At 42.9% G+C, this 26590-nt stretch overlaps 1 protein-coding gene across 1 annotated transcript in view; it reads left to right on the plus strand.

The window, feature by feature from the left end:
* ETS1 (ETS proto-oncogene 1, transcription factor) overlaps positions 1 to 26590 on the plus strand; it is a 282890-nt gene that overhangs the window by 13161 nt on the left and 243139 nt on the right. Inside the window, exon 2 of the mRNA XM_030221497.1 lies at positions 8917 to 8999. Coding sequence (XP_030077357.1) covers positions 8928 to 8999 — 72 coding nt within the window. The 5' untranslated portion in view covers positions 8917 to 8927. The remainder of the gene's footprint in view (positions 1 to 8916; positions 9000 to 26590) is intronic.

Raw genomic sequence — 26590 nt, forward strand, 5'->3', positions numbered from 1 at the left:
AAATGCGCTATATGCAGTATATAGGATGCTCCCACCGTGCAGCAAGGCGTGTCCAACCCAGGTGCGCCGAACCCATCTGTACCAAACCATATCTAATTTGGACTATAGTAATTCTTTATATATTGGATTGAGTAGTGAGTTAATTAAACTTCAGCTTCTACAGAATGTGGTTGATCTTCCGATTTAAGGAAATATGATACTGTTTCTAGTTAAAGAATTGCATTGGCTTTGCATATGTGCACAAATTATTTTTTAAATGGCTTATTTTTTTTTAATGGGAATTCCTCTGAATTGCTAATTCGATTTTTTTTCTCATTGTTTTTACAATTCTGGCAGAGCCTGTGAAAAAAGTTTACTACAGAGGTAAAAATACATGGTCTAAATGTCAGATTGTTTTCTTGTTTTCTTTTCAACTATTACTGTATAGAATTCTTTACCAGGTCTAGTTCACTTAGAGCTGGACTATAGGCAGTTACATAAGAAGCTGAAGAACCTTTTTAATTGTTTGTTTTTTTCCTGCTTTTGTGCAGCTTCTTTCATTGTAAACTGCCTAGATCCTTCTGTTGGGATACTACTACTACTTAACATTTCTAAAGCGCTACTAGGGTTACGCAGCACTGTACAATTTAACATAAAGGACAGTCCCTGCTCAAAGAGCTTACAATCTAAAGGACAAGGGAACAGTCAGACCGATAGGGGATATGTGTGGTGTGTAAACTGTAGATTAGATTAGATAATGAGCATTCCGTGAGATGCACAGAAGGGATCACTTACCTGTAATGTTCATAATTTTGCGCCAGATTCAAGGTAGCATTGCATGTGAAAGGGCAGTTTCTGGTGGTCTGCATTTTTTTAATAGTATTTGCACTTTCATATGCGTTTATCATATGCATGTTTGTTGTGCCTGGAAAAGTACACTAACCTTAAAAATTAGAAAAAAAAACAATTCTGGTTGCCATACACAATATACAACAACCCAAAACAAAACAATAACAAAAACAACAAAAAAAAAAGTAACCAAAAGAATTGTCCATGAATGTGTGCGTATGACGCTCGCTTTTATGGCAGGGTCCAAGGAGCAGTTGTCGCCATTTTTAAAGTCGGGTTCTATTTTTATTTTGTCTTGTTTTGTATTTTATTGTATTTACACTTTTTTCCTGTGTAATATCAGCACATCTACTGCACTTGTTTGCCCCTCTCCCCCAGTACCTCCTGTTCCTCTGGCCTGGGCATGCACAGAACATCAACACTTACCGTGAGACTGCTCTGCGCATGTGCCAGGTGTTTACCTTACTGAACTTCACGCAGACTTTCCGCACATCTCTTTTGAATGCGATTTTCCTTTGAGCATCTATTTGCTATTCCTCATTCGGTAAGTTCGGCTGTGGCTATTAATAATGACTTTTGAGCGTTGGCCCCAACGTACGAATTAGACAGGAAGTGTTGTCTGCTGGTGAGAGGTGTATTATATTACCCAGGAGAGCTCCTGAGACTCATGCTATGGATGTGGTTGAGTCACTGCATCATCCTGTTCCTTGGTTTGTTCTGCTGCAGAAGTTTAATAATAATGACCTTTCCCTCTCCCCCCTTTCTACTTTAAATACTGTCATAAAGACCATCTGCCAAAAACAGTGGCCAAACTTTCCACCCTTGGTGGAACAAAAGACACTAAATAAAGCTAAATGCTTATAGGTCAGGTCTCTCTCTCTCTCTCTCTCTATATATATATATATATTTTTTTTTTTTTTTTTTTAAGGATTTGCAGTAGCGCTTCAGTACCTTACCACCATCACTATATCCTACCCCATTGCTCTCCATGCTATTCCTAAACTGCATGACTTTTTAAAGGTTTGGTCACCACTTATGAGAAGCCACAGTGACCTGTTGCAGCTAGTTGCACGGAGAGAGGGACCTGAGTCTTGCCACCATGGAGACCTTCATAGCTATTGCCAGCTATTTTCCCCTTTTGTCCTAACACAGCCCAGATCTTGTGGTGGAAGGAAAAGGAGAGTTTCCTCTGGGATTCAGCCAGTACTAGTCACCCACAAAGCCTTCTGCCATTGCCCTGAGCTGCACCACCCACAGCTTTATCATATCACTAGTAAAAAAGGCCCGTTTCTGGAACGAATGAAATGGGCGCTAGCAAGGTTTTCCTGGGAGTGTGTATGTTTGAGAGAGAGAGCCAGAGTGAATGTGCGGGTGTGTGACAGAGTGAGACTGTCTGTGTGACAGTGTGTGTGTGAGAATGAGAGTGTGTGACAGGGCCCCCTCCCCTGTTCCTAATGCCCCTCACCCCGTTCCCTCCCCTCCTTTTCCTCCTCCTTCCCACACTTTGGGTTCCTTAAGGCTTTCAAACGTCTATGTACCCCCGTGGCCCTAACGCCCAGTATCTGGATACCCCACCGTTTTCCTCCTCACCCCTCCCCCAAGATGTAATACTTTCATGTCCTTCATTTTTTTTAAAAAGTGTCCTATCTACCCTGTGTACAAATGCCCGGCATTCAGATTGTGTTCCTCTCGTAAATTTTCATTTCTTTCATTCATTCAGAACTTGCCCCCCCCCCCCCCCCCGAACAGTTTTGTTTCCTTCAGTCTTTTAAAACTCTCCTATGTACCCTGTGTGCTAATGGCCAGCATTGAGATTGTTTTCCTTTCCCAAATTTGCATGTCTTTCAGTCATTCACAACTCCTCCCCCCCCCCTTCTCCAGTTTAACACTTTCGTTTCCTTCAGTCTTTTAAAACTCTCCTATCAACCCTGTGTCCTAATGGCCAGCACTCAGATTGTTTTGCTTTGCCAAATTGTGTCATTGATGTCACTGAGGTCAGTGCGTGCCTGCCTAGCAGACCACTTCTGGCAAGCATGGTCCCAAGCACATCCTGTTGGAGGTGAAAATTATTATATAGGATGAAGCACTTTACCACCCACATAATGTCATGTCATGAAAAGCAATACCACCCACTGCACTCCCAAACAGAACTTAAATCTAGAGATACTATTGAGCTTGCTTCATAGGCACCCGGTATAAGAGGCATGGGGAGGCTAAGCCTCCCCTGCTGCAGCAGGATGGATCAGCTGTGGAGCCCCGCTGCTCTGGGGGGTTTAAATTGTTGATTTACCTCTATCCTCACAGCAGGAGCTACAGTGAAAGCCTCTCTAGCCTTGTGTAACCAGTTGTAGAAATTGGTTTATGGTTTAATTTTTTTACCTTACTGCTGGGAGAGCAGGGGGGGGTTGGCTGGAGGTGTCCTGGGTTGCCAGGGAGATATTTAGAGGATGACTTCCTGACCTGCACATGAGCAGTTCATACCAAAGAGACTTGCACTGACACCTGAGGACAGATAGCAGCAGAATCGGATACTGGGCCAGCAAGATCAGAAAAAGTCACCAGACAACAAAGGTAGAAAAGATCATTTTATTTTCATTATAGTGTTTGGAATATGTCCACTTTGAGAATCAGGTGCTCAACATTAAAAGTTTATATTTATTTACTTATTTATGGCATTTTATCCCACATTAAACATGAATTAGGGTGTTTTGTGGCTCTACATGAGAATTGTGATGATATGATCCCTTGTTTCATATTGTTGATGGTCTGCATTTTCCGTATGGGTGGTATATTGGTGTAATAGGTTCTGCCCAGTGTAGTATTTATGGTACAGTAAGGTTCTGAGTGTGTTTTTGCACAAAGTTGTGCATAGTGTTTTGCAGTTGAGCGATTGTGGTTAGAATATGCTTTGAGCAACCACTTTGATTCTTTGACATGATACATATCTAAATTTAATAAAAGGTATTAATTGTGACTTTTATTTTTATTTATTTTTTTCTGTGTGTTGACAATTATGGATTTAAGCTCCACCCCTGGCCTCACCCCTAACTCCGCCCCCTTTAGCCTCCCCAAACAGTTGGGCCTCCGACCGCCTATGGCTTGCTTCATGGTAACGTGCCACACACTACTTTTGCTGGGTTATTTCTTCCAGCAACCCTTTTGATGGAATAGATTATGCAATAGATTCATCAATGGAAGGGACATTATTGTACTAGTGGATGTTGGGTACATCAGTGCTCAGTTGCTTTAAACAAGCATGAGTTTGATGCATTCACAAGTCTTTTTATGGGCTTTATGAATTAATAGCCTTTGAGGTGGTCTGGTTTAAATAAAGAAACTGCCAAGCCCTTCCAGGTTTGCCTGTGCATTATTTCCTGAGGAAATGCGCTTTCCTAACCCTGCAACGCCCTGACTGTTTCCTGTGACAGAAGTGCTTTGGACACAGGGAAATGTCATTCTCCTTCCAAAGGCATCTCCAGGGGGAGGTGGAGGCCATAAAACCACATCATCAAATGCCAAAATACTCTAGTCCCTATGACTTGACTATCAACAGCAAATATTTGTGATTGACGGAGGTTTTTCAGAAAATTGTCAGTATGTTGGCACGCCAAGCATATACACCCCCCATACTTATTTCCTTTATATCTATGCACACATGCATAGAGCAGTTGGGGGATTTGATTTGTATAATTTATTTATACATTTCTTTTCCAGGTTGTTGACCTGTTCTGTGCAGATCTTTCTGGTCAGACTGGTAGGGAAGCCCTCTCCTTTCCACATGACTCGAGTGTCAGCAGGATTTGCTCCTGCACTATTCTCCTCCTTCTCCACTCTCTTGTCCCTTCCTGTCTGTTCCTCAGACCTTAAATTCTCATTTCTGGACATACCTGCACATATTTTCATAGCAGAGAATATCTATCAAATAAGGATGTGCATCTGGTCCATTAGTGTGCCTTCAATTAATTTTGTGTGCACTCATTTTTGTAACATGCATTAACCTGTGAATTAATGTGTGCAAGTTAGATTTGTGCATGCTAAAAATATTTTAACATGTAAAGAGGAGAATTTTCGATATGACATCTAAATCTGATTTTGGATGTTTTGTGAAAAATGTCCAAAATTCCAGTAGCAAACAAGGCCATTTTCAGCTTTTTGTTTCAAAAATGGCCATTTGCTAAATATTTTTGTGCAAGGAGGGGGGGGGGGGGGCGGGGGGGCTATCTTTTAGCACCATGTAAAAAAAGAATTCCAGGGGGGAAATGCACAAAAGCAAGCCATTGCAATGTTTTTTTTTTGAGGGGGGAGAACAGCATTCTTAGTAGACTGGCCATACAGACATCCCAGCAGAGCAGTGGGGCAACCGGGGGGGGGGGGGGGGCACTGCAGTGGACTTTATACATCTCACCATTATCCCCTTTTATTGTATAGGGAGCCCTCCAAAACCCATCAAAAACCTACTATACCTGACTGTACACCACTACAATAGCCTTTATGCCTGCAGGTATCACGTATGTGTAGGTACAGTGGGTATTGAGGGTCTGATATTCAGATTGCGGGAGTTAGACTGTGTAACTCCTGCAGTCTGTGCTAAGCCTAGATATTCATTGTCGGGCCATTTCAGGTGACCAGCATTGAACATAGTAACATAGTAGATGACGGCAGAAAAAGACCGGCATGGTCCATCTAGTCTGCCCAACAATTTAAACTCATATGTGCTACTTTATGTGTATACCTGACCTTGATTTGTTTCTGCCATTTTCAGGGCACAGATCGTAGAAGTCTGCCCAGAACAAGGCCTTTTCTAATTGCACTACATATTTTTTGAGAAACGGCATCCAGAACTGAACACAATAGTCGAGGTGAGGTCGCACCATGGCACAATACAGAGGCATTATAATATTCTCAGTTTTATTTATGGAAGTTATGGAACCAAAACTGTTAACTTGATATGGCACTGAACTATAAACACCACTAAATCGACATTAGTTCATGACCAGCATTGAATATCCGGTTTATTTTTGTCCGGTTTGAAGATAATCGACTTAAGTCAATATTCTGACTGAGACAGTTTATCCTCAAACCAGCCAAAGATATTCCAGGGTTTGATGCGGCCAAATATGGCCTCTAAACCCACTTTAAAAATTGGCGGATAGCTGGTTATATCACACGATATAACTGGCTATCTGCTAGCCGCTAATTGGGGATATTCAGCGTGGTATAGCCGGTTATTCCCCATTGAATATTGGTGTATAGCTGGTTAACTGTGGAACGCATTACCAAAAGCCTTGAAAACTACGTACAACCACCTAAACTTCCAGAAAAAACTAAAATCTAACCTGTTTAAAAAAGCTTACCCTACCGATCCGACATAAATGCCGAGCTCTGCAACACAACAAAACCAAAGTACGTAATGGACATAACACAATTCTCCCGAAGTACGATTCCCAAATGTGTCTGTACCACATGAACGTTAACTTACCACAATATCACTTTGTATTTGTTTACACTGGAGTCGGCAAACGCCGCTCCGGCACTATGTAAGCCACATTGAACCTACAAATAGGTGGGAAAATGTGGGGTACAAATGTAACAAATAAAATAAATAAGTGCTATTTAACCGGTCAGCAGCCAGTCTTGACCAGTTAAATAGTGCTGAATATTGGGCATTTAGGTTTTTTTTGGAGGGCTCACACTTTTTACCACAAGTATACCAGTTAGAGTGGGATATGGGCCTGGGTCCCCTTCTCTACAGTGCACTGCACTGACCTGTAGGCTACTTCAGGGACCTTTTTGGTGCTGTAATAGGACTGGCCATAACATCTGAAGCTGTCTTAGAGATTGGTATGTATTGTTTCTTTTACATCTTTGGGGGATGGAGGTATGTGGGTGGGAGGGGGTCAGTCACCACTGGGGGCGTAAAAGGAGGGTCATGCCCTAATCCCTCCAGTGGTGATGTCATCATTTAGGGCACCTTTTTATGACTTAGGTGTGATTCAAACAGGTCTAGACTAAAATGTCCAACTTTTAGCCCTGGATGTTTTTGTTTTGTTCTAGTATGGCAGAAAAAAGGAATGCCTAGATCCCGCCCTTAACACGCTCCTGACAAGCCCCCTTGTAATTTGAACGCACTTCTGACAGTCTTCATAGAAAAACATCTTAAAAATGGTTTTGAAAAACTCTATTACACTTGTGGTGGAAAGTGTCTGCCCCTCAAAACCTACTTTACCCACATATAGGTGACACCTGCAGCAACAAGGGCTATTGTAGTGGTGTATAGTCGGGAACAGTAGGGTTTTCATAGGTTTTGAAGGGCTTACCATATAATATAAGGGGGTAACGGTGAGGTGTGTACCTGGGACCTTTTATATGAAGTCACTGCTCTTCTGGGATGCCTGTATGGCCAGTCTACTAGGAAAGCTGGCTCTTCCTACATCCCAATGGCTTGATTTTGTGCATCTTTCACTTGGACTCAAGACGCTCTAAGCACAACATTGTCTAGGAAATGGCCATTTTCAAAGAAAAAAGGTGCTATTTTTCTGGTTTGAAAATGGTCATTTTCACTTCTTGATTTTCGGATGTTTTCAGCAAAACGTCCAAAGTTGGATTTAGACGTCATACTGAAAATGCCCTTCCAAGTCTCCAAGTAAAATTCATTTAACCCAGTGAGGCTTTCTGTTTTCTCAGAACTCTCTCTTAAAATCTTTTTCACGTGTATTCATTAGAAATATCCTTATTGGATCTGTAACAGAGGGAGGGCGGTGCAGCGAGTAGTAATGACTTTCCTAGCTCCTGATGGTACTAAATGGAGAATGGGCACTATTGGTTAACATATACAAGGAGCAGATATCTAGGCTTCAGAGTGGACGGGGGTGGGAGGGGGGGGGGAAATAGTACGAGGAGGCTTTCTTTCTACATTAATGTTTTGGGGGGGGGGGGGGAGGGAAAAAAAAGAAAAAAGGGAGGGTCAGGGGTGGTTCTACTAAGTGTTGCACTGTTGCTGTTGGTTAGCGGTTCTTTTTTTCTTTGTTGCACTTGAAGAAACGTGTAACTAAACTACATTGTTGTACGACTAGCGTTGTATTCAGATGTCTGAATAATGAAGTTACTGCAACTGTTATGCCTTTGACTCAATAAAGATATTCTCAAAAAAAAAAAAAAAAAAAAAAGAAATATCCTGAAAACATGACCTGTTGTTAGCCCTCGAGAACTGGAAGTTAAAACTGTGGTCATAGAAAATGTCGCCCCCCCCCCCCCCCCCCCCCCACCAGCCACCTCCGCCATTGTTACTCTGATATCAACAACTCTACTTAAGATACATGTTCTAGTTCTACATTTGAGTTTGTGTGTAATTACAACTTCAGTTCCAGTTGTGTATTTATAGAAATGTAGGGTTTAGTTGTTCAGTGGGATGCATAGTGACCTGGCATTCTTCCTCCTGGTGGCTTGTGATTTATGTGGTGCAGAATTCAAAGTGGAAGCAACTAGGACCACAAATCTCACAGTACACTGGAGTGGAAGAGTAACACCCAAGACTCACCAGAAGTCTCCCTCGAAAAATAGGGTTGCTACCTCTCCGAGGTGAAGCTGAAGACACGGCTTCTGTTGTGGTCCTGCTTCACTCCATGCATAGCTTTGTTCTGATTTTCATAGAAAAGTACTAGATTTATATGCAGGCTGTGGGGCAAAATAGGGACTTGATCAACCTCTTTGGGGTGACCCAGGTGAGGTGCCAACCCTATCCGAAGCCTGTGTCGCCGGACATCATTGTATATTCCTATTGTTGTGCATTACAGTTAGTCTTGGCTAAAACAGCAGGAACCCTGCTAAGGTTGCCAACTGATTCTAAATTTGTCCAACACCGGACATCCAATCCTGAGTTCACCTCATTGCATGCAGAGACTTATGACCTTTCATTTTTAAGGAATGTAACTGAGAAATCAGAATTACATGCCCCTACATGCATTGGAGTAAACTCAGGAATAGATCAACCCTTTCAGATAAATGTGGAGTTAGTGGCATCTTCTAGGATGGACACATTTTTAGTGTAACATTGTCAGCTCCTCTAACACCTATTTTCCCCTCCCATAGATTTTGTGGCGATGATGAGCTACTATGTAGACACTGCTGCAGGGACCTCTGCGCTCTATCCCCTGGCCCATCCTGGAGCTATGGTGAGTTTTTGCAGATTTTCTGAACTGACAAGATTATATAGGTAGGTTTTGGAATGAGCATTTTCGAGAAGCATTACACAGCAACCTATGGTTCCAAAGCATTCCCAGGGTTGAAGCATTCAAATTCTGTCCATGGACCCACATAACTAAGGTCCATAAGATGCATAAGTATTTTCAGTGAGTCTATATGATGTACATGTATTTTAGGGAGTATGTTATTTTCAGCTGCTTTAGATGTAGGATTGCATTATATTTTGGATATATACATAACATGAGTTTTATCATTGTAAACCACTTAGTCACTAATGGGGCCCTTTTACAAAGGGCCTCCAGTAAGCCCACTGCGGGCTTACTGTGCGCCAATCTGGAGCTACTGCTGGTCCAACGCGAGTGCTGGCAGTAGTTTCACCCCCCAGTGTGTGGCATTTCCGGTGCTAGTGGAAATATTTAAAAAATATTTACACTGGCGCTAACCCAGCGGTAATCGGGCAGTGCCGCATGCTACCCAGTTACCACCAGGTTAGTGCGGGAGTCCATATCACCACCTCAATGGGTGGTGGTAAGTGCTCCCCCCCCCCTCCCCGGCATGGCTGTGCAATAAGTGAAATCTTACTTCATGGCCATTTCTTTTTTTTTTTTCGGCCTTTTTACCTGCTGTGGTAAAAAGGGCCTCAGTATGCCTCAAAAATGGCCTTGTAAATTACAGTATATCAAATTAATAAATCCAATCGTATCTAAACTTGTTTTCTTCTTGCCTCAGTTTACTCAGCTGTGATTGTTCCCATTCAGTCCCTCCTCTAATACAAGTCTGGCATCAAAATTGAAACTAGACTTTCTCCCACAGAGGTAGCTGCATGTATGTTTCTAAAAGAGTTACATACCAAAATCTAAAACAACTTTTAGGGACCCCTTTTACTAAACAGCGGTAAAAAGTGGCCTTAGTGTCCCTTACGTGGGTCATTCCCCTGCGCTAAGGCCATTTTTACCACTGGGGTACAATGATGGCCACATGCTAATTTTGTGTAGACAGTGAGGGGCTCACATGTTAATTGGTCAGCACATTGCAATGTCCATACGCTAACTGATTAGCACAGAACACTTCAACTCTCCGCCCCCCAGACCACCTCCCAGCGCTACAAAAAAATGTTCTAGCATGGGGATAGCACATGCACATCCCAAAATTACCACGAGAAGCAATTTTTTTTTCTTTTGCTGCAGTAAGAATGCGCTAATGCTTACTGCAGCTTTGCAAAAGGGCCCTTTAGGCAGGAGGTTAAGTGAATGTTTTACCTTTCATTATCTCTCACACAAAGCAGCAATGATAAGGAAGATGCTTAAGACCCATTTATTCGAAGGTCAAGTTTAATATTGTATAAGGTTGTTTTGGGTTTTATGTCTTTATTGTTTTGAGATTCTCTTTTTGTGAACTGCTGTGAATCCTGATCTAGGAATATGGTTGGTATACAAGAACCGGATAGAATAGAATCTGTCCCTGTGGGCCAAAATATGTTGAACTAATTGACTAATACAGACAATGTTTTGAACTTGATATTTCCACCTACTATAAGGTTGTCTTCTGGCCCAAAAAGGATTTTAAGAAGTAGCTGCTGACTTATCATTGCTGCTTTGTGTGTGCGATAAAATTGGACTGCAGCATTTGGACTTATTTTTTTATGCTGTCACCTTTCATTATAACATTCTTGTTCTGTTGCTTGGTGCATGAAGGAAGCTTACATTACTGTTATTTGTGCTGTACCTCTACTGTGATATGGCACTGTGTGTAGGAAAGCTCAAATTCCTGTTGCTTTTATTATAATTGCTACGTGAATAAAAGGATATCTTGGAATAAATGGTTCGACGTTTGCTCCTTCTGTAATACAATTGAAAAGAACGGTCTTGCTCCTGTTGTTTTGAGCATTGGTGGAGCCTAGTGAATTCTGTCTGCTTTTCTTGCAAGGGCTACTCATGTCACGCATCATTATGGAAGACACGTGATTCTTAGTTTTTACACTTGCCAGCTCTAGTTCATCTGTCAGCAGCTAGAAGGATTTTGTATCATAAGATCCAGCCTGGTTTACAGAAGGTTGAATTCTGACAGGCCTGAGTTCTGTGACCTGGAAGAAGTAGTGAGGCAGATGCTGACCCTGGGAAGGAAGCACCTCTTCCTGTTGTGTCAGGATGCCGCATCATCCTCAGAAAATTTGTGACAGCATGGTTTTCCGCAGGACCCAAGAGCTTCCAGACGGGATATATTATAAACTCTCACTCACGTTGCATAGGATTTGGGCCAATTCCAAATGTTACTTGTTTGCAATCCTTACATTTATCTATTAGGGGGATGGTGGGGAGGGGTAAGAGTCCCTTAGCACTTCTTGCAGAGAATTTGGTTTAAAACAAATCCATAGAACCTTTGGTCTTTCAGAAGTTGTATGAAACTAAAGCTTCAGGCAAATGTTTTACTGTTTAAAACTGTACAAGTGAACATGTTTTTGAACTTTTTGCCTGTAACTTAAATCTGACTTTTCGTGGCACCTGGACTTTCACTTCCTCTGTCTGACATTTATCACTATAGCCGTGTAGAGAAAAGATTTTGGTTTGTTGTTCCTTATGTTTTGATTTATTTAATTAATTATTTATTTATTTTTTTTTAGTGAAACTAAATTATTTTTTTCCACTTCATTTTGTGATTGATATGTTCATATCATTTCAAAATGAAATCACATTTCTGTCATCCGTCTTGTACAATTGTATGCTTTTTGACATCATCACTTGTAAAGTGTTATGCAGAGCTGTAGCGAGGGGAGCTGACACCCGGGGCGGGTCGCCGCTGCGCACCCCCCACCCCGGGTGCAGCACGGCGCACCCTCCTCCCGCTGGGGCGCGCACCCCCCCGGAGCGCATACCTGCAGCGAGGGGCGGGAGGGCCGATCCGCCCTGACTGCACATTGCTGGGGTGTGTCGGCTCTGTGCTGGTTCACTGCTCTCTCTGTCCCGGAACAGGAAGTAACCTGTTCCGGGGCAGAGAGGGCAGTGCACCAGCGCGGAGCCGACATCCCCCAGCGGCGTGCACCCGGGGCGGACCGCCCCCCCCCCCTTCCTATGCCACTGGTGTTATGGGAGTTTGATTCATGAAAAGCAAGATGGCTACCCTCCTCTCCTTCTGCTTGCCCTGAACTTCCTTTAATTTCTCTAACTTATGAGATACAGTTTTCAAAGGCTCCTATTTATTGTTTTTCCCTGGCTTTTACAAAGTGAATGCTGAACAAAGCAGCTTTTTTGAAGGCAAAAATAGAGTAATTGTCTAAATTAGAAATATGTAGGCAAGTGCATTTTTAAAGTGTAATTCTATAATAGTGTGTTTACATATAGATACCCAGAGAATACCTGATAGGCGTATATTTGATAGAGGAGATAGTATAAAATAATATCAAAACTAAATATATATGCATGTATGTCCTTAGGCTCTTATATAAACAGTTAATAGCCATACAGCTGGCATGTGTATGCAAAGTTCCAGTGAAATATGCGTACATGTGCACTCCACCCACACTCTGTCGAGTTCACCCATGTGGAAGTCTACCTATAAAATACATGCTATCACTGATTGATATGTGATATTTACAAAATAGCGCATAAGCACGTATCCAGCATGTTAGCACATATTTGCTAGTATTTTAAACATTTGCATAACTGATGCATAGATGTTAATGAGAACCAAAAAAGTGGAGATAGCCAAGGAGTGGAGATGCAGCCACAAGTTGAAATACATGAATCTTTATTAACAAGCTGACCTGGCATGGCAGTGTTTTGGTACAAAGCCGAGGTCCAGCCCCACATAGTAAGTAGTCTTATTTTGATTCCAGCAGCAGTAGTAATCGGAGCATAGCAGCTGAAGCTTTTAAGCATTTGAGTATCTTCTGTATGGGGCTGCTTCTGTGAGACTATTTATAAAGACAGAAAGGCGCCTATGTTGCCTTTATAAAATACAAATAATACAAAAAATTGTTCTACTCAGTAATGCCAATAAAAAATTATAATGTGAGGGCATAAGGTCTCAGCTCTTAGCAGTTTATTAAATCAATGCCATTCGGGAGGATCACGTGGGAGCATGAGCTGAACGGCGGCACGTTGTTGGGGCTCCGAGATCCATGCCCGATAATTGAATAAAACAAAGCTCCTCTGGACAATACTCGGCCTAGCGAATTGATCACTGTATGGACAGATACTTAAGGAGGACGGATGGGGCGATGGCGCAACGATCTTCCAAGAAAGAGAAGATAGAAAAAGTAAAGACAACCGGCCCCGAAAAAAACAATATGGCGGAGGTAGATGTACTACAACCGGGGAATTTCTCCGAAGCGCAACTCGCGCAAATTACTACAGCCGTGGCGAAAGCCTGGGACCCAAAATGGGCGGAAATGGAGAGGACACTGGAAAGCCTAACCACGAGGTTGGATGGTGTGGGGACGCGCGTGGGAGATCTCGAAACGCGTGTGGCGGCGTTGGAGGATGATGGCCGTGGATATGGCCCTGACATTGCGACCCTCACAAAGCAATTAAAAGAAAGCCATGAGAAACTGGAGGAGCTAGAAAATCGCTCTCGCAGGAATAATATCCGAATAGTCGGGTTACCAGAGTCTATTCCAGAACGTAACTTGACCTGCTGGCTTGAGAATTGGCTTGCAAAGGAACTCGCGCTTTCAGACACCATAGGCCCGCTCGTGATAGAGCGAGCCCACAGAGTAGGCCGCAAGGCAGAACAGCAGACAAGGCCAAGAATAGTAATGGCCAGAATTTTCAACTTCCGCCACAAAAATGAAATCTTACAAGGCTTCCGACTGCGGAGAGGATCTTTAATACATGATGGAAACAAAATTCTAATTTTTCAAGACTTTTCAGCGGAGGTGCAACAGCAAAGACGCAAATTCCACCCGATATGCTCTGCCCTGGCGCAGAAAAACATAAAATTTACCTTGAAATTCCCAGCCACCTTAAGAGTCTTGATCAAAGACAAATGGGAATCATTTCCATCAGTTCCAGTAGCTACAGCGGCAATAAAGGAGGCCGGATTGATGGAAGCTACTTGAAAGTTGGCTATTAGTCCAGGGGAGCAGCTGAAGGCACTAATGTTGGTAAGCGAGGGCATGGACTCACGTCCTGGAGTGATCTCCACATCCATCTTCGAGGTTTAGGGGATGGAAATTGGGTGTTTATGGTTATGGGGAAGGGATAGATGGGGGGGAAGGCTAGGGGGGGAGGGGGGGATAAGATTTAGACACTATACATCTTGGCATAAGAGATTTAGAAAGAAGAGGGGAGCAGGCATCACGTGTATGATACAATTTACTGTAAAGGCTAGATATGATGGTTAGAATTGTGACATGGAATATAGGGGGAGTAAATTCCCCAATTAAGAGGGCGAAAATCCTAACAGCCTTACGGAGACATAGGGCAGACATTGCCTGTTTACAGGAAACGCACCTAAACGATCTAGAACACAGTAAGCTGCAAAAGATGTGGGTGGGAGAGGTGTTCTCGGTGCCTGCACAGGGGAAGAAAGGAGGAGTGGCCATACTATTCCGTAAAGGGCTAATATACAAAGCGGTACAGGTAGCGGTTGGAAAGGATGGAAGATATATCATCATTAAGATATGGATGCCGGGACAGGAGATAAGGCTAGTGGTTCTCTACGGACCAAATAACTATGACCCAGCCTTCCTCCGGAATTTAAGAGGGAAATGCGTTACCAAAGGGCGAGAGAAATTGGTAATAGTGGGAGACTTCAATTTAGTGGTAGACCCCCAAATAGATTGCTCAAATAGCACCTCTGCCCACTACATCGGACAAAGAGCAAAAGCTATGACCTCTTTTATCAGGGATCTTGAGTTAATAGATATTTGGAGAACCCTACACCCTGCAGAGCGAGAATACACACACCGGTCTAGGGCGCACGGTACGCAATCCCGACTAGACTATATATTAGTGGAACAGACAATGTTCACGCAAGTGGTGACGGCGGACATAGGCCCTGAGGAAATCTCGGACCATGCCTTTGTATGGGTGGACCTGGAGCTCCAGACAGATCGGGAAGGATATAGGGGCTGGAGATTTCCAGCCTACTTGTACTCAGACCCCAAATTTGCACAATATTTAGCGGCCAAGTGGGAGGACTATGCAAAAAATAATGTGCAGCATGTACATTCCCAGCCTGCCCTGTTCTGGGCAGCTTCTAAAACGGTTCTGAGGGGAGATATAATTGCTTACTGTAGTAAACGTAATAAAAATAGAGCTGCAGGCATTTTACTATTAGAAAAAAGACTTAAGAGAGCCCAGAGAACACATGCCCAACGGCCGACATCAGATACGCTAGACGCCCTCAAATCCATTCAAGCCACACTAAACTCCCTACTACACGAGAAGGAAAGTAGATCCACCCTGCATTATAAATACAGACTGCACAAATTTGGGAATAAAACTGGCAGGTTACTAGCCAGAGTAATTCGGTCGCAGGGAGGTCCCAGGGCAGTGACCACCTTGCGAGACGCAGCAGGGAACTTAAAACGAGATCATGGAGAAATTGGTCAAATATTCACAGAGTATTACTCCAAATTATACAGGAAACAACAGGCACCCCAAAAGGCAGAAATGGGGAAATATATTGAGGAAGCTCAACTTCCTAGATTAACAGACCATCAAATAGAAATGCTAAATGCCCCATTGACAATAAAGGAGCTGCAACAGGCGGTGAAAGCATTGAAATTCCGATCAGCCCCAGGCCCAGATGGACTTTCTGGCGAGTATTACAAACTGCTCCCTCCCAAAGCAATAGTACACCTTTTAAGTTACTATGATGCAGTGCTTGGTGATGGCTGTTTTCCACCTTATGCTAACACAGCTCTAGTGACACTAATTCCCAAAATAGGGAAGCCGATAGAGCAGCCAGGGTCATATAGGCCTATATCACTACTAAATGTAGAAGTAAAGCTCCTAGCGAAAATCTTGGCAGAGCGTCTCGCGGGGTGTTTGCCTAGCATTATTGGACCTGAGCAGGTGGGCTTTATAAAAAAACGAAGAGCAGTCCATAATGTACGAAAATTGCTACTAGCGATGGCAATATGTAAAGGGAAAGAGGTGCCGGCGTGGGTGGTTAGCTTGGATGCAGAGAAGGCTTTTGACCAGGTGAATTGGGAGTTTTTATTCCAGGTGCTGGCACACATAGGGGTAGGGGGCTGGTTTGCGGGAGCGGTCCAGGTCCTCTATGCAGAGCCCAGGGCTAGTGTGATGGTTAATGGCAGGAAGGAGAGAGAGTTTCCCATCTGTAGAGGTACCAGGCAGGGCTGTCCGCTTTCACCATTGCTATTCATACTGGCATTAGAACCACTATTAAAACACTTACTCGGTAATGAAGACATAAAAGGAGTGGAGATGCAGGGCAGGCCACTGAAAGTACTCGCATATGCAGATGACCTGTTACTGACGTTGACAGACCCTAATACCTCCTTAGCAATAGTACTGAGAGAGGTGGAGGAGTATGGCATGCACTCCGGGTTCAGATTAAATTATAACAAATCATTTATACTTCCATTGAAAGAGGGGGAGGGGGGCAGGTGGAGAGGCCCCGCATCCTTGCAATGGACCCAAAATCCAATCACATATCTTGGTATACAGTTACCTGCAAATTTGGAAGCTCTCTATAAGGAGAATGTTAGGAGGTTATTGGCAGAGACGGAGGAGAAGTTGAGCATGTGGAGATCACTGCCCATCACGCTTATGGGAAGAATTGCCCTTTACAATATGTGTATAATCCCCAAGTGGTTGTACGTGTTCCAGACTATACCACTATACTTGAAAAAGACAGACGAGAGAAAATTGACTAACATTACGCAAAGATTTCTCTGGCAGGGGAGGAGGGCACGCCTTCCATTGTCCACCTTGACGATCCCAGTGGAGTATGGAGGACTTGGTCTGCTAAGTGTGAGACAACTGACAGTGGCATGTGGAATGCGGCATATAAATGACTGGTACCGAGGGACGGAGGAGTTTTCTAATACCGCACTGGAGACACAATTGGTACCCCAAGTGCACTTTTCTAACTACTTGCACGTGGGAGGAGGACCCATACCAGAGGTACTGAAGTACTCAGGGATAATGACTTCGGCTAAAGCGACGTGGGCTTGGATATGCCGGCTACACAAATTCCCCGCAAGAGTGACTCCGTTCTGGTCCATCTGTGGAAACAGAGACTTTGAGCCTGGAAACTTGTACGCGGTATTCCACAGATGGAAACAAAAGGGAGTGGAATACCTGTTGCAAGTGCTCACCTTGGAGGGAACGATAAAGCCGTTTACAGATCTGCAGAGGGAATATGGTCTGGAGGAGAGAGACAGATTTCATTACTTGCAACTTAAACATTATATTGGAACTCTGCCATGGGAATGGCTGGCAGAAGATGTGCAAGAGGAGCTGGGGACGGCATTTTCACTGGGGGCGCAGCAGGAGGTGCCCCTCACTTACCATCATAGGCATATCCGGGATACAGCGGCGGAGGTGGATTATTTGCGGCTGGCAGAAAAGTGGAAAGAGGACTTATTGATTGATATCACAGAGGCGCAGGTAAAAACACATATTCTATCCATCAGACGTTTATCCAAAGCAGTGAGTCAGTGGGAAATACAATACAAATTTGTGATGAGGCTGTATGTTGCCCCCCGCAGAGCTTTTCATCTGGGAGTGTCTCCTTGGGGCACCTGCCCCAAGTGCGGAGGAGAGGGGGCATCATTGGGACACATGTTCTGGAAATGCAAGATAGTGGAGAAATTTTGGAGAGATGTGTTAACGTATGTTTCCGGGATATGGGGCTCACAGTGGACATATGATGCTGCTCTGCTGTTTGGATATCCGAGGCTAAGGGCGCCTAGACCCAAAGGATTCGCGACATTTGTGTCGAAAGCCACCATCGTTGCCAAACAAGTGATCTTGGCAGAGTGGATAACAAAGAATCCGCCCACCCGGCAGGCATGGAGAGTCAGGATGCTGTACCTAATGCGCCTGGAACGCCAGGAACATTACGCCCTGGACTCGGCAGAGGGGCAGAAATTCCAACAGTGTTGGGCGCCCTTGTGGCAGACCCTTACGCCGGCGGCCCGGAGTCACCTGTTGAACCTCTAGAGACTATGTGGACAATAATACAATGAGAGACTGATGCTTAGATGTTTCTGCTAATGGGGGAGAACAGGGGGGTAGAGCTAGGAGGGAAGTTCGGAAAAGGGGGGGGGTGGGGGGAAGGGTAAGGGCAAGGAATAAAAGTTGTAACCAGATATAAGATAATTAAGCAGAATGCAATTTCGTAGTTGTCGTATCTGTACATGTTTGAATTGTTGGATGGTCACTGTGTGCTATATTGTTTTGGTTGGTTACAATAAAAAAGATTGAAACATAAATCAATGCCATTCAGGTTACCATACTAACTTCACTTCAGTGATTCTGGCTTTAACCAAAGGCAATTTGAGCTTCTGTCTCAATCATAGACCGTATCCTTCCCCAATAAAATATCCAGTGTTTAGTGCTAATATTGCATAATTCAGCGTGAGAATTATCCTAGTCTTCTTTCTAGTCACTTAGCTTTCTGGGAGGTTCAGGAGGCTTGGGGGTCATCCCAAACGTAGGAAGCAGTTTCTGATGATCTGGAATTGTTATATACAAAACATGTCAAGAAAGGGAAGGAGCCTTATTTTAAACAACCTATGACTAGGATGGAAGCATGGACCCATGACAATATTGATACCTAGTAACAGCTTATTTTTTTTTTTTGGGGGGGGGGAAGCAGTTGGTATGGGTGGAGAAGGGGATGGGGATTTGCCATTATAGTTTGTCATCGGTGGCCGTAGGAACCCAGGCCAAGGTGACTATAGAATTTAGTTTTTTGGATGGAGAGGAGTGATTTGACTTAAGCGGGAAAGAGGGAGATGATATTGTAGTGGACTCCACTCTGTGGAATGCCTTGCCATTAACATTAGATGCTATCCCAAAGTTTAAACCATTCTAAAGGCTCATCTGTTTCGTGCAGCCTTCAATAGGTGACCAGAGCCTATATGCAGATATTAACAGCTCTCTAGTCAGGGCTTGTTAACCACAGCAGAATTATTTTCATTTTTGTTTGAGTCTCTGTTTATGATGGCATTTATATGTTATGGTTTGTAACTTTATTTTCTAGTATTTTTATTTCCACTTACCGCTTTGATGGTCTGACCCTAAGCAGGTAATCAAATTAATATCACCTTTGCAGCATTGTAATGTTGGTGTTCATTGTTTCAGTTATCTGACTGTAATTCATATGACTATAAAATACATAAAGTCACTTAGCTTTTCACTGGTATGATCCCTTAAGTTTTGTGCGTCCGACTTGCCTTATCTCGTCACATTATAATTTTTATTGGGACAATTTAGTTGGACAATTTTTGTATTAGTTGTAGTGGTGGTCCTTCTTATTGTTTGTTTTTTGTTGTTGTTATTGCTGCTGCCTTTATAAATAGGTGCATCTTATAATATCACTCACTAGAAGGCCAGAAAACATGCACATACTTTCAGTTGCAAAGAAAAGAGACATTCCTGGAATAAGAGGTGTGCCCTAATTGCAGCTGGACAGACAGGCCAGTGCTGGACAGATTTCTACAGTCTGTGCCCCGAAAATGGCAAGAACAAATCAAGATCAAGTATACATATATGTATATTATCACATCATACCTTATGCTATGAGTTTATCTTGTTGGGTAATTGGGCTGAAAAGTACATACTATATTGTTTCTAATAATAGTCTACCTGTAATAATTTTCCCCCACCCCTCACTTCACCCCCAAAAATCCTGTAAATGTCGTCTTAGTCAAATTTAGATTCCCCCAATAATTGCATTGCTGCTCTCCTCCACCCTCCACTCCTTCCCCCCTTCGATGACTGAATCTCTCTTCTTACCTTGTCTTACAGTTATAGTGCTGAGCCATTGTGGGGTCTTGAGTATGCACAGATGTTCAAGGCCATGAACATGCTCAGATTCTCAAGATCCCACACCAGCCCAGTGCCATAACAGCGAGAAAAGAGAGCAGTGCCGATTACTGCAGGGGGGAAGAGTGGAGGAGAGAAATTGTGGTCATTATGGGGAGGGTGAGTGGAGGAAAGAAATGTGCCTCCATTAATAGCCTACCTTAGACTCCAGAAAACCCATCATTTCTAATAATAGCCTGGGTGTTTATTAGAAACAACACAGTATGCAAATTGCCAGCACCCTATATATATATTGTTTGTCAAAGAAGGCATTAGTGAAATCTCCAAATATCTATGAGATCTGAAGCAGGAATTTGACCCAGTAGTTCCCCTATTCTACTGCATGTCTGTCTGAATAGGAATCTGGGTTTGAATCTGGCATCGTGCATCTCTGTTCACAACACAAACGCAGGAGAAGAACTAAAAGGATCCCATAAAACACCAGATAGGAAAACCAAAAAGCAGTGGGTGTGACTAGACGGATGAATTAGGTAGCCCAACACTGATTCTCCTTTATTGTAAAGTAGCAAACAAATTAATAAAACCCACAAAGGTCTCGAAGTATAAAGTAATCATGGAGTCGATATGGGCCATGTTTCAGCAAAAGTGCCTTCCTCAGGCATCCGTATACAGTAAGGAGGGAAACATCAACAAAATCAACTTATGCACTCAAATGACAATTGTAAAGTAGAAAATGTCTTCAAAAGGGTCCTTTATTAAAAACTGCTCACATAACATACATTGAAGGGCACATTTCTATGCAAAGGACTCGACACGGGCCGTGTTTCAATTGTACTGCCTGCATCAGGAGTTCAGTATAGGTCAAATTTTACATAGCCAAGATGTAGGAGATTAGACATATCACAATCTGGAATATGAGATGTAATGGTAATATAAATCAAAGAAATGAACTATCACGCAGAAGTTAGAAAGCAAATGTCAGCAATCCCGTCAGAACCTCGGTTAAACAGTAATCAGAGACTTCTCTCAACCGGTATCTGTGCTCTAAACTGATGTTATCCCAAGCTCTAAAATGCAACCTAAAATACTAAACTAGACTGTAAAACACTATTTATATAAAACCCTAACCGAGACTTAAAAGGCTACACTATTGTCTAAACTGACTTTGCTAAATACGTAGAGTAATTTTAACAAAATAAAAAAAAGACAATAAAATTACCTATTCAACCGCAAGTTTACCTTTTCCCCAAGTTTGAATGCAGTATACGCCAGTGAAGTTTTCCTCCCCTCAGCAGGTCCTCTTAGCACCTCTTCATGAGTTAACCCCAGGTGCTAATAATAATGGATACAGGAGGAGGACATTGCCTAAACGAAAAAAGAACAACAAAGTGAGTACCATATGAAGCACATGTCCATTCCAAGGGGATCTAAGCAGATGCAGGAAATATACAAGTAAGAAGACAAGTTTTGAGAGCAAATTTAAATTTACAGTGACTAAATTCTCTTCTGAACTCTTATGAGTGTTCCATAGAAGAGGATCTAAGTAAGAGAATGACTGACGAGTATCGTTGAACCAAATTTCAAAAGATGAGGGAAACTGCAGCTGAAAGAGATGAGGTTCTAATTGGATGTGAGGTGTTATGTGGTGTTATGGAAGAGGCTAGATAAAGTAGTGGACCTCTACAGAAGACGCAGTTTAATAAAAATAAGATTTTTATTTGAATCCTGAACAAAATTGCTGTTGTTATAATAATAGGGTGACATGGCTCTGCATACCAGCTCTGTAGAGCAGTTTGACAGCTCTTTTCTTTATGATTTGCATCCTTTGAGTGGAGGTAACAGTCATCATACTAGAGAGTAGTAGGTAATTATGATAGTCAAGACATAGGGTGCTGAAGGACTATGATGTCTAGAATCGAATCGGTTTGGGTATTGTCAGGTCTGGTATTGTAAAGTGGAATGCTGCATTGATCAGACCAACCCTCTGAAGTCAGTAGCTCTGGGTTAAGGAAACTGCAGAGGAAGGTCACTGTGAGGCCTAAGATTACTTTAAAAGAACCACAAAGGTCTCCTGCTGAGACTAGGTGAAAACGTTGGCTGTTTAACATGTAGTAAACAGGCTGCCAAAAATTTCTTTCCTATGTATTAGGAGGGAAAACATTTCTGGGCCCCTGCTCCATAAAGGTGACAATTAAGTAAAAATAGTGGGAGGGCTATTCTGGGAAAATGACCCAATAATATTTGAACGAGCTTTTGGAGGAAAGTATAAAGTACGAGGGAGGAGTGAGGTTTCCCTCCCTCAGAAGGTGCCCAAAAAGGAGCATGTAAATCAGTAGTACACCCTGGAGGAAAGGAGGAACAGGGGTGATATGATACAGACGTTCAAATATTTGAAAGGTATTAATCCGCAAACAAATCTTTTCTGGAGATGGGAAGGCGGTAGAACGAGAGGACATGAAATGAGATTGAAGGGGGGCAGACTCAGGAAAGATGTCAGGAAGTATTTTTTCACGGAGAGGGTGGTGGACACTTGGAATGCCCTCCCGCGGGAGGTGGTGGAGATGAAAACGGTAGCGGAGTTCAAACATGCGTGGGATATGCATAGAGGAATCCTGTGCAGAAGGAATGGATCCTCAGAAGCTTAGCTGAAATTGGGTGGCGGAGCAGGTGGGGGGAAGAGGGGTTGGTGGTTGGGAGGCGAGGATAGGGGAGGGCAGACTTATACGGTCTTTACCAGAGCCAGTGATGGGAGGCAGGACTGGTGGTTGGGAGGCGGGAAATACTGCTGGGCAGACTTATATGATCTGTGCCCTGAAAAGGCCAGGTACAAATTCAAGGTAAGGTATACACATATGAGTTTGTCTTGGGCAGACTGGATGGACCATGCAGGTCTTTTTCTGCCGTCATCTACTATGTTACTATGTTAGTGAATGGGTTACCCCACACAGAGACCCACTGAAACCTTAGCTCCCTATTCAAGGAGCTAAGGAAAGAGGAGAGGGCTCAAAAGGTTAAGGAAAAAGGGGAAAAAGAATGATCAACACAGGGTTTGTCAGTGTGATCCACAGTTGTCCCCTGTTGCTCTGTAAAAGAAGGAGAGATTTGTGTTCCCATATTAATGTGATCTGATCAGGGATTGGTCAGTCTGATCTACAGCTGCCTCCATGAGCCACATATGCCAAAGGCAGAAAGTGTCTGGTCATGGGGAGATTAGGTAAGTGAGAACACAGAGTGAAGCAGCTGACCGCAGACAGTCCCAGGTGGGGGAAGGGACTTGAAGCTGGAGTCAGTGGAGCCAGTGAGTGCTTACCATCTTAGGGTTACCATACTTGTGGAGACAAAAAGAGATGACACAAAAAATAAAATGCTGTACCCACCCCCACTGCACTGCATTGCACCCTGTCGCATGGCCACATTGACCCCTCCCCAAGAAAGCCAGATTCTATAAGCAGTGAAAATACTGTTAAAAGTAACAGAAATGCATTTTCTTCCATACTCTGCTAAGTGGGACCACATAAAAGTCTGTTCTATTTTAATCCTGAATATCTACTTAAGTGGCTATGTGTTATCCGACTTAAAAATAACAGGATCTTCAAAGCTGAAGCCTTCACAGGTCTTGGATTTGAATGTCTGGGAATAACGCCATTGCTGGTGAGCAAAGCACTCACCGCTGCTGGCTGAATACCGGACCCTATGCTTTCTGTAGAAGAGGAGAGCAGAGAGAAACTTTATGCAGGAGGCTACTGTCCAATTTTTTGACCCAGTAACTTCCTCTTCTAGCTCTATAAGTACCAATTTCTTTTGATCAATAACTCTATCAGTCTTTATTCACAACTACTTAGGGTATTGCCCCTGTTTCTATAACTTTCCCTAATCCAGGCTTTTCAGTGAGAGTCTGTAGTAGGAAGCCACAGATCATGTGTACCCTCTTTTCAGCCAATAGATGTCATCATTGAACAATAGTTGAGTTCCTCACTCCAGGGAATCCCAAGGTTTGGCAGGGCTGGGAAGTGAACCCTGATTTTCCACACAACAGTGCCAAGCACTTGCTGCTGAGCGACTTTCTCTGCCTATCTAACACCAGTTTACTCTTGGCTTGCCTGAACCACCTCTGAAGGTTTCTTCTGGTAAATTACTTATTACTTTCTTTCGGATCAAAGGGAAGAGCTATTATTTGGTATGTATTCCACAGCTGTGTCAGAGGAAAACCCAGCAGGGGGGAACTGACCATCCTCTGCATGTCAGAAACAATTTCTATACCCCTGGGTCAAAGGTTTGCTGTAATATTTGGGTTTCAATGTTCCATCTCTGAATGGATTTTATGATATAAACAGCTCTGGCTCCATTATCTTGATTATTTATTTATTTATTTATTTGTTACATTTGTACCCCACACTTTCCCACTTATAGCAGGTTCAATGCGGCTTACGTAGCAGTAAAATTACAGTGTAGTGCATAGAAAAACAGGCTGAGCTAATAGCGATGGAGATGTATAGTTAGGGAATATTAAAAGGGAGAGGGGTAGAGAAGGAAGTGGAAGGTTCTAGTTTTAGGTTAGATTGAGACAGATTGAGGTAATCAAGGGATAGGGTCGGGTAAACAAAGGGAAAATTGGAGGAGGCGTGGACTGAGTCAATGTCGTTGTCGCAGGATCAGGTGATGAATAGGTGGGTTCGTAGGGTTAGGTCATGGCGTTAGGATAAGCTTGCTTGAATAGATTAATTGTTGTTTATTTATTTTATGTAATTGTAGCATTTGTATCCCACATTTTCCAACCTCTTTGCAGGCTCAATGTGGCTTACATAGTACCATAATCGGCGTTAACCGATTCCGGTGTGGACAAATACAAGGTGTGAGTAATATCAAGGTGATATTATGGTAGAGTGAGATACATGTATGTTAAAGACAGTTGGGGAGAACTTAGTGAGGGAAAGGAAGAGTTAGGATATGTCCGTTATGATCTTTGGTTACGTTGTGTCGCAAATGTTCCAGGTTTTTTATGTTGGGTCGGTGGGGTATGTCCTTCTGAACAGTTCTGTTTTTAGTGCTTTCCAGAAATTCAAGTGGTCGATTGTGATTTTTATTGCTTTTGGTAGTGCGTTCCACAGTTGTGCGCTCAGGTAGGAAAAGCTGGATGCATAAGTGGATTTGTATTTGAGTCCTTTGCTGTTTGGGTAGTGGAGGTTTAGGTATGATCGTGCTGATTTTATGGTGTTTCTGAGTGGCAGGTCGATGAGGTCTGTCATGTATCCCGATGCCTCGCCGTAGATGATTTTGTGAACTGTCGTGCAGATTTTGAATACGATACGTTCCTTGATTGGAAGCCAGTGCAGTTTTTCTCGGAGTGGTTTGGCGCTGTCTTATGCCTTTGGTCTTATGCCTTTGGTATCCCATTTCCCAGCAGGCTTGTTTGCCTTTCCTCTAGGCCTTTTAGAAGCTTTATAGCATCAGGACTGTTTTGGGTTAGTTATGCCTGGAAGGTGTTGGAATAGAGAGTGAGGGAAGGAGGATAAAAAGAGTCTCAAGAAAGCAGTACCAGAATCTAGGACTTCCCAGACCTGCCTTTGAGACCCTCAGGAGTCCATTGAATGTTCAGGCTATCTACAATGAATTTGCATGAGAAATATCTGCATATAATATATTGGGGAGCAATCTTCATGCACATTCATTCTGGATGACCTTCTGTATAACAATGACACAGTGGCTCTAGGATTTATGACAAAACTGGAGAGAAATCAGTGTAATCTCTAACAGCTGTTACATGTAAGCCATATTGAGCCCAAACACTAGTTTTTGGATAATTGTGGGATACAAGTATAAATGAATAAAATCAGTTTAATTGTTGGGAGTTTCTTTTTTTTTCTTTTTTAATTTCTCTTGTTTACTTGAAAATGAGTCGACTTGTTGAAGGATAAAATAATTGGAGACTGAAGTGTCTCAGTTAATTTGACTGGGGTCGATTGAGTTTTAGAGGTGATATAACAGCAACTTAGCTATAGATACAGCACATATCTGTCCTGAATGCTTCTACTGTAAAGGTTTGGTATGTCCTGAATACATAAATTAGAGCAGTGCTCATCAATCTTTCTATGATTGTGACTCAAATTCACGCAGCCACAGAAAGTGTCTGACCCCCTTTCAGGTGGCACAGACCAATGACATCCTATGGAATGCCCACCTGGGTCACAACCCCAAATATGTGCTTCACGATTCCATTTTGTGTTGTGACCAGTAATTTGGGAAGCTTTGAATTAGAGGCAAATCATTATAAACTGTGTAGCTGAAAGTGATGGTTTTCACAGCAGTGAATACTCTACGTTATATGCGGTTTGAGCCCTTAGCCTTGTTCCTGTCTTTTTTTATTCTTAAAAGCTCTTTCTTCTTTTGGTCCTTGGTTTGGCTTCTTTATGTTTCTTTATTTCTTGCTCTTTGGATTTCCTCCTTTTGTTGCTTCTTCTCTGTTTACTCCTTAAATTGCTTCAAGCCAGCTTTTCTTATTTTAAGTTTTGGCTTTGCTCCTAGACTCCTTCGCTCTTTTATAGATCCCTGGCATGACTCCTAGCTTACTTAGCTTTTAATAGATCCCTTGTATC

Source organism: Microcaecilia unicolor, chromosome 12 (assembly GCF_901765095.1).
Source record: "Microcaecilia unicolor chromosome 12, aMicUni1.1, whole genome shotgun sequence".
In the NCBI taxonomy this organism is placed as follows: domain Eukaryota; kingdom Metazoa; phylum Chordata; class Amphibia; order Gymnophiona; family Siphonopidae; genus Microcaecilia; species Microcaecilia unicolor.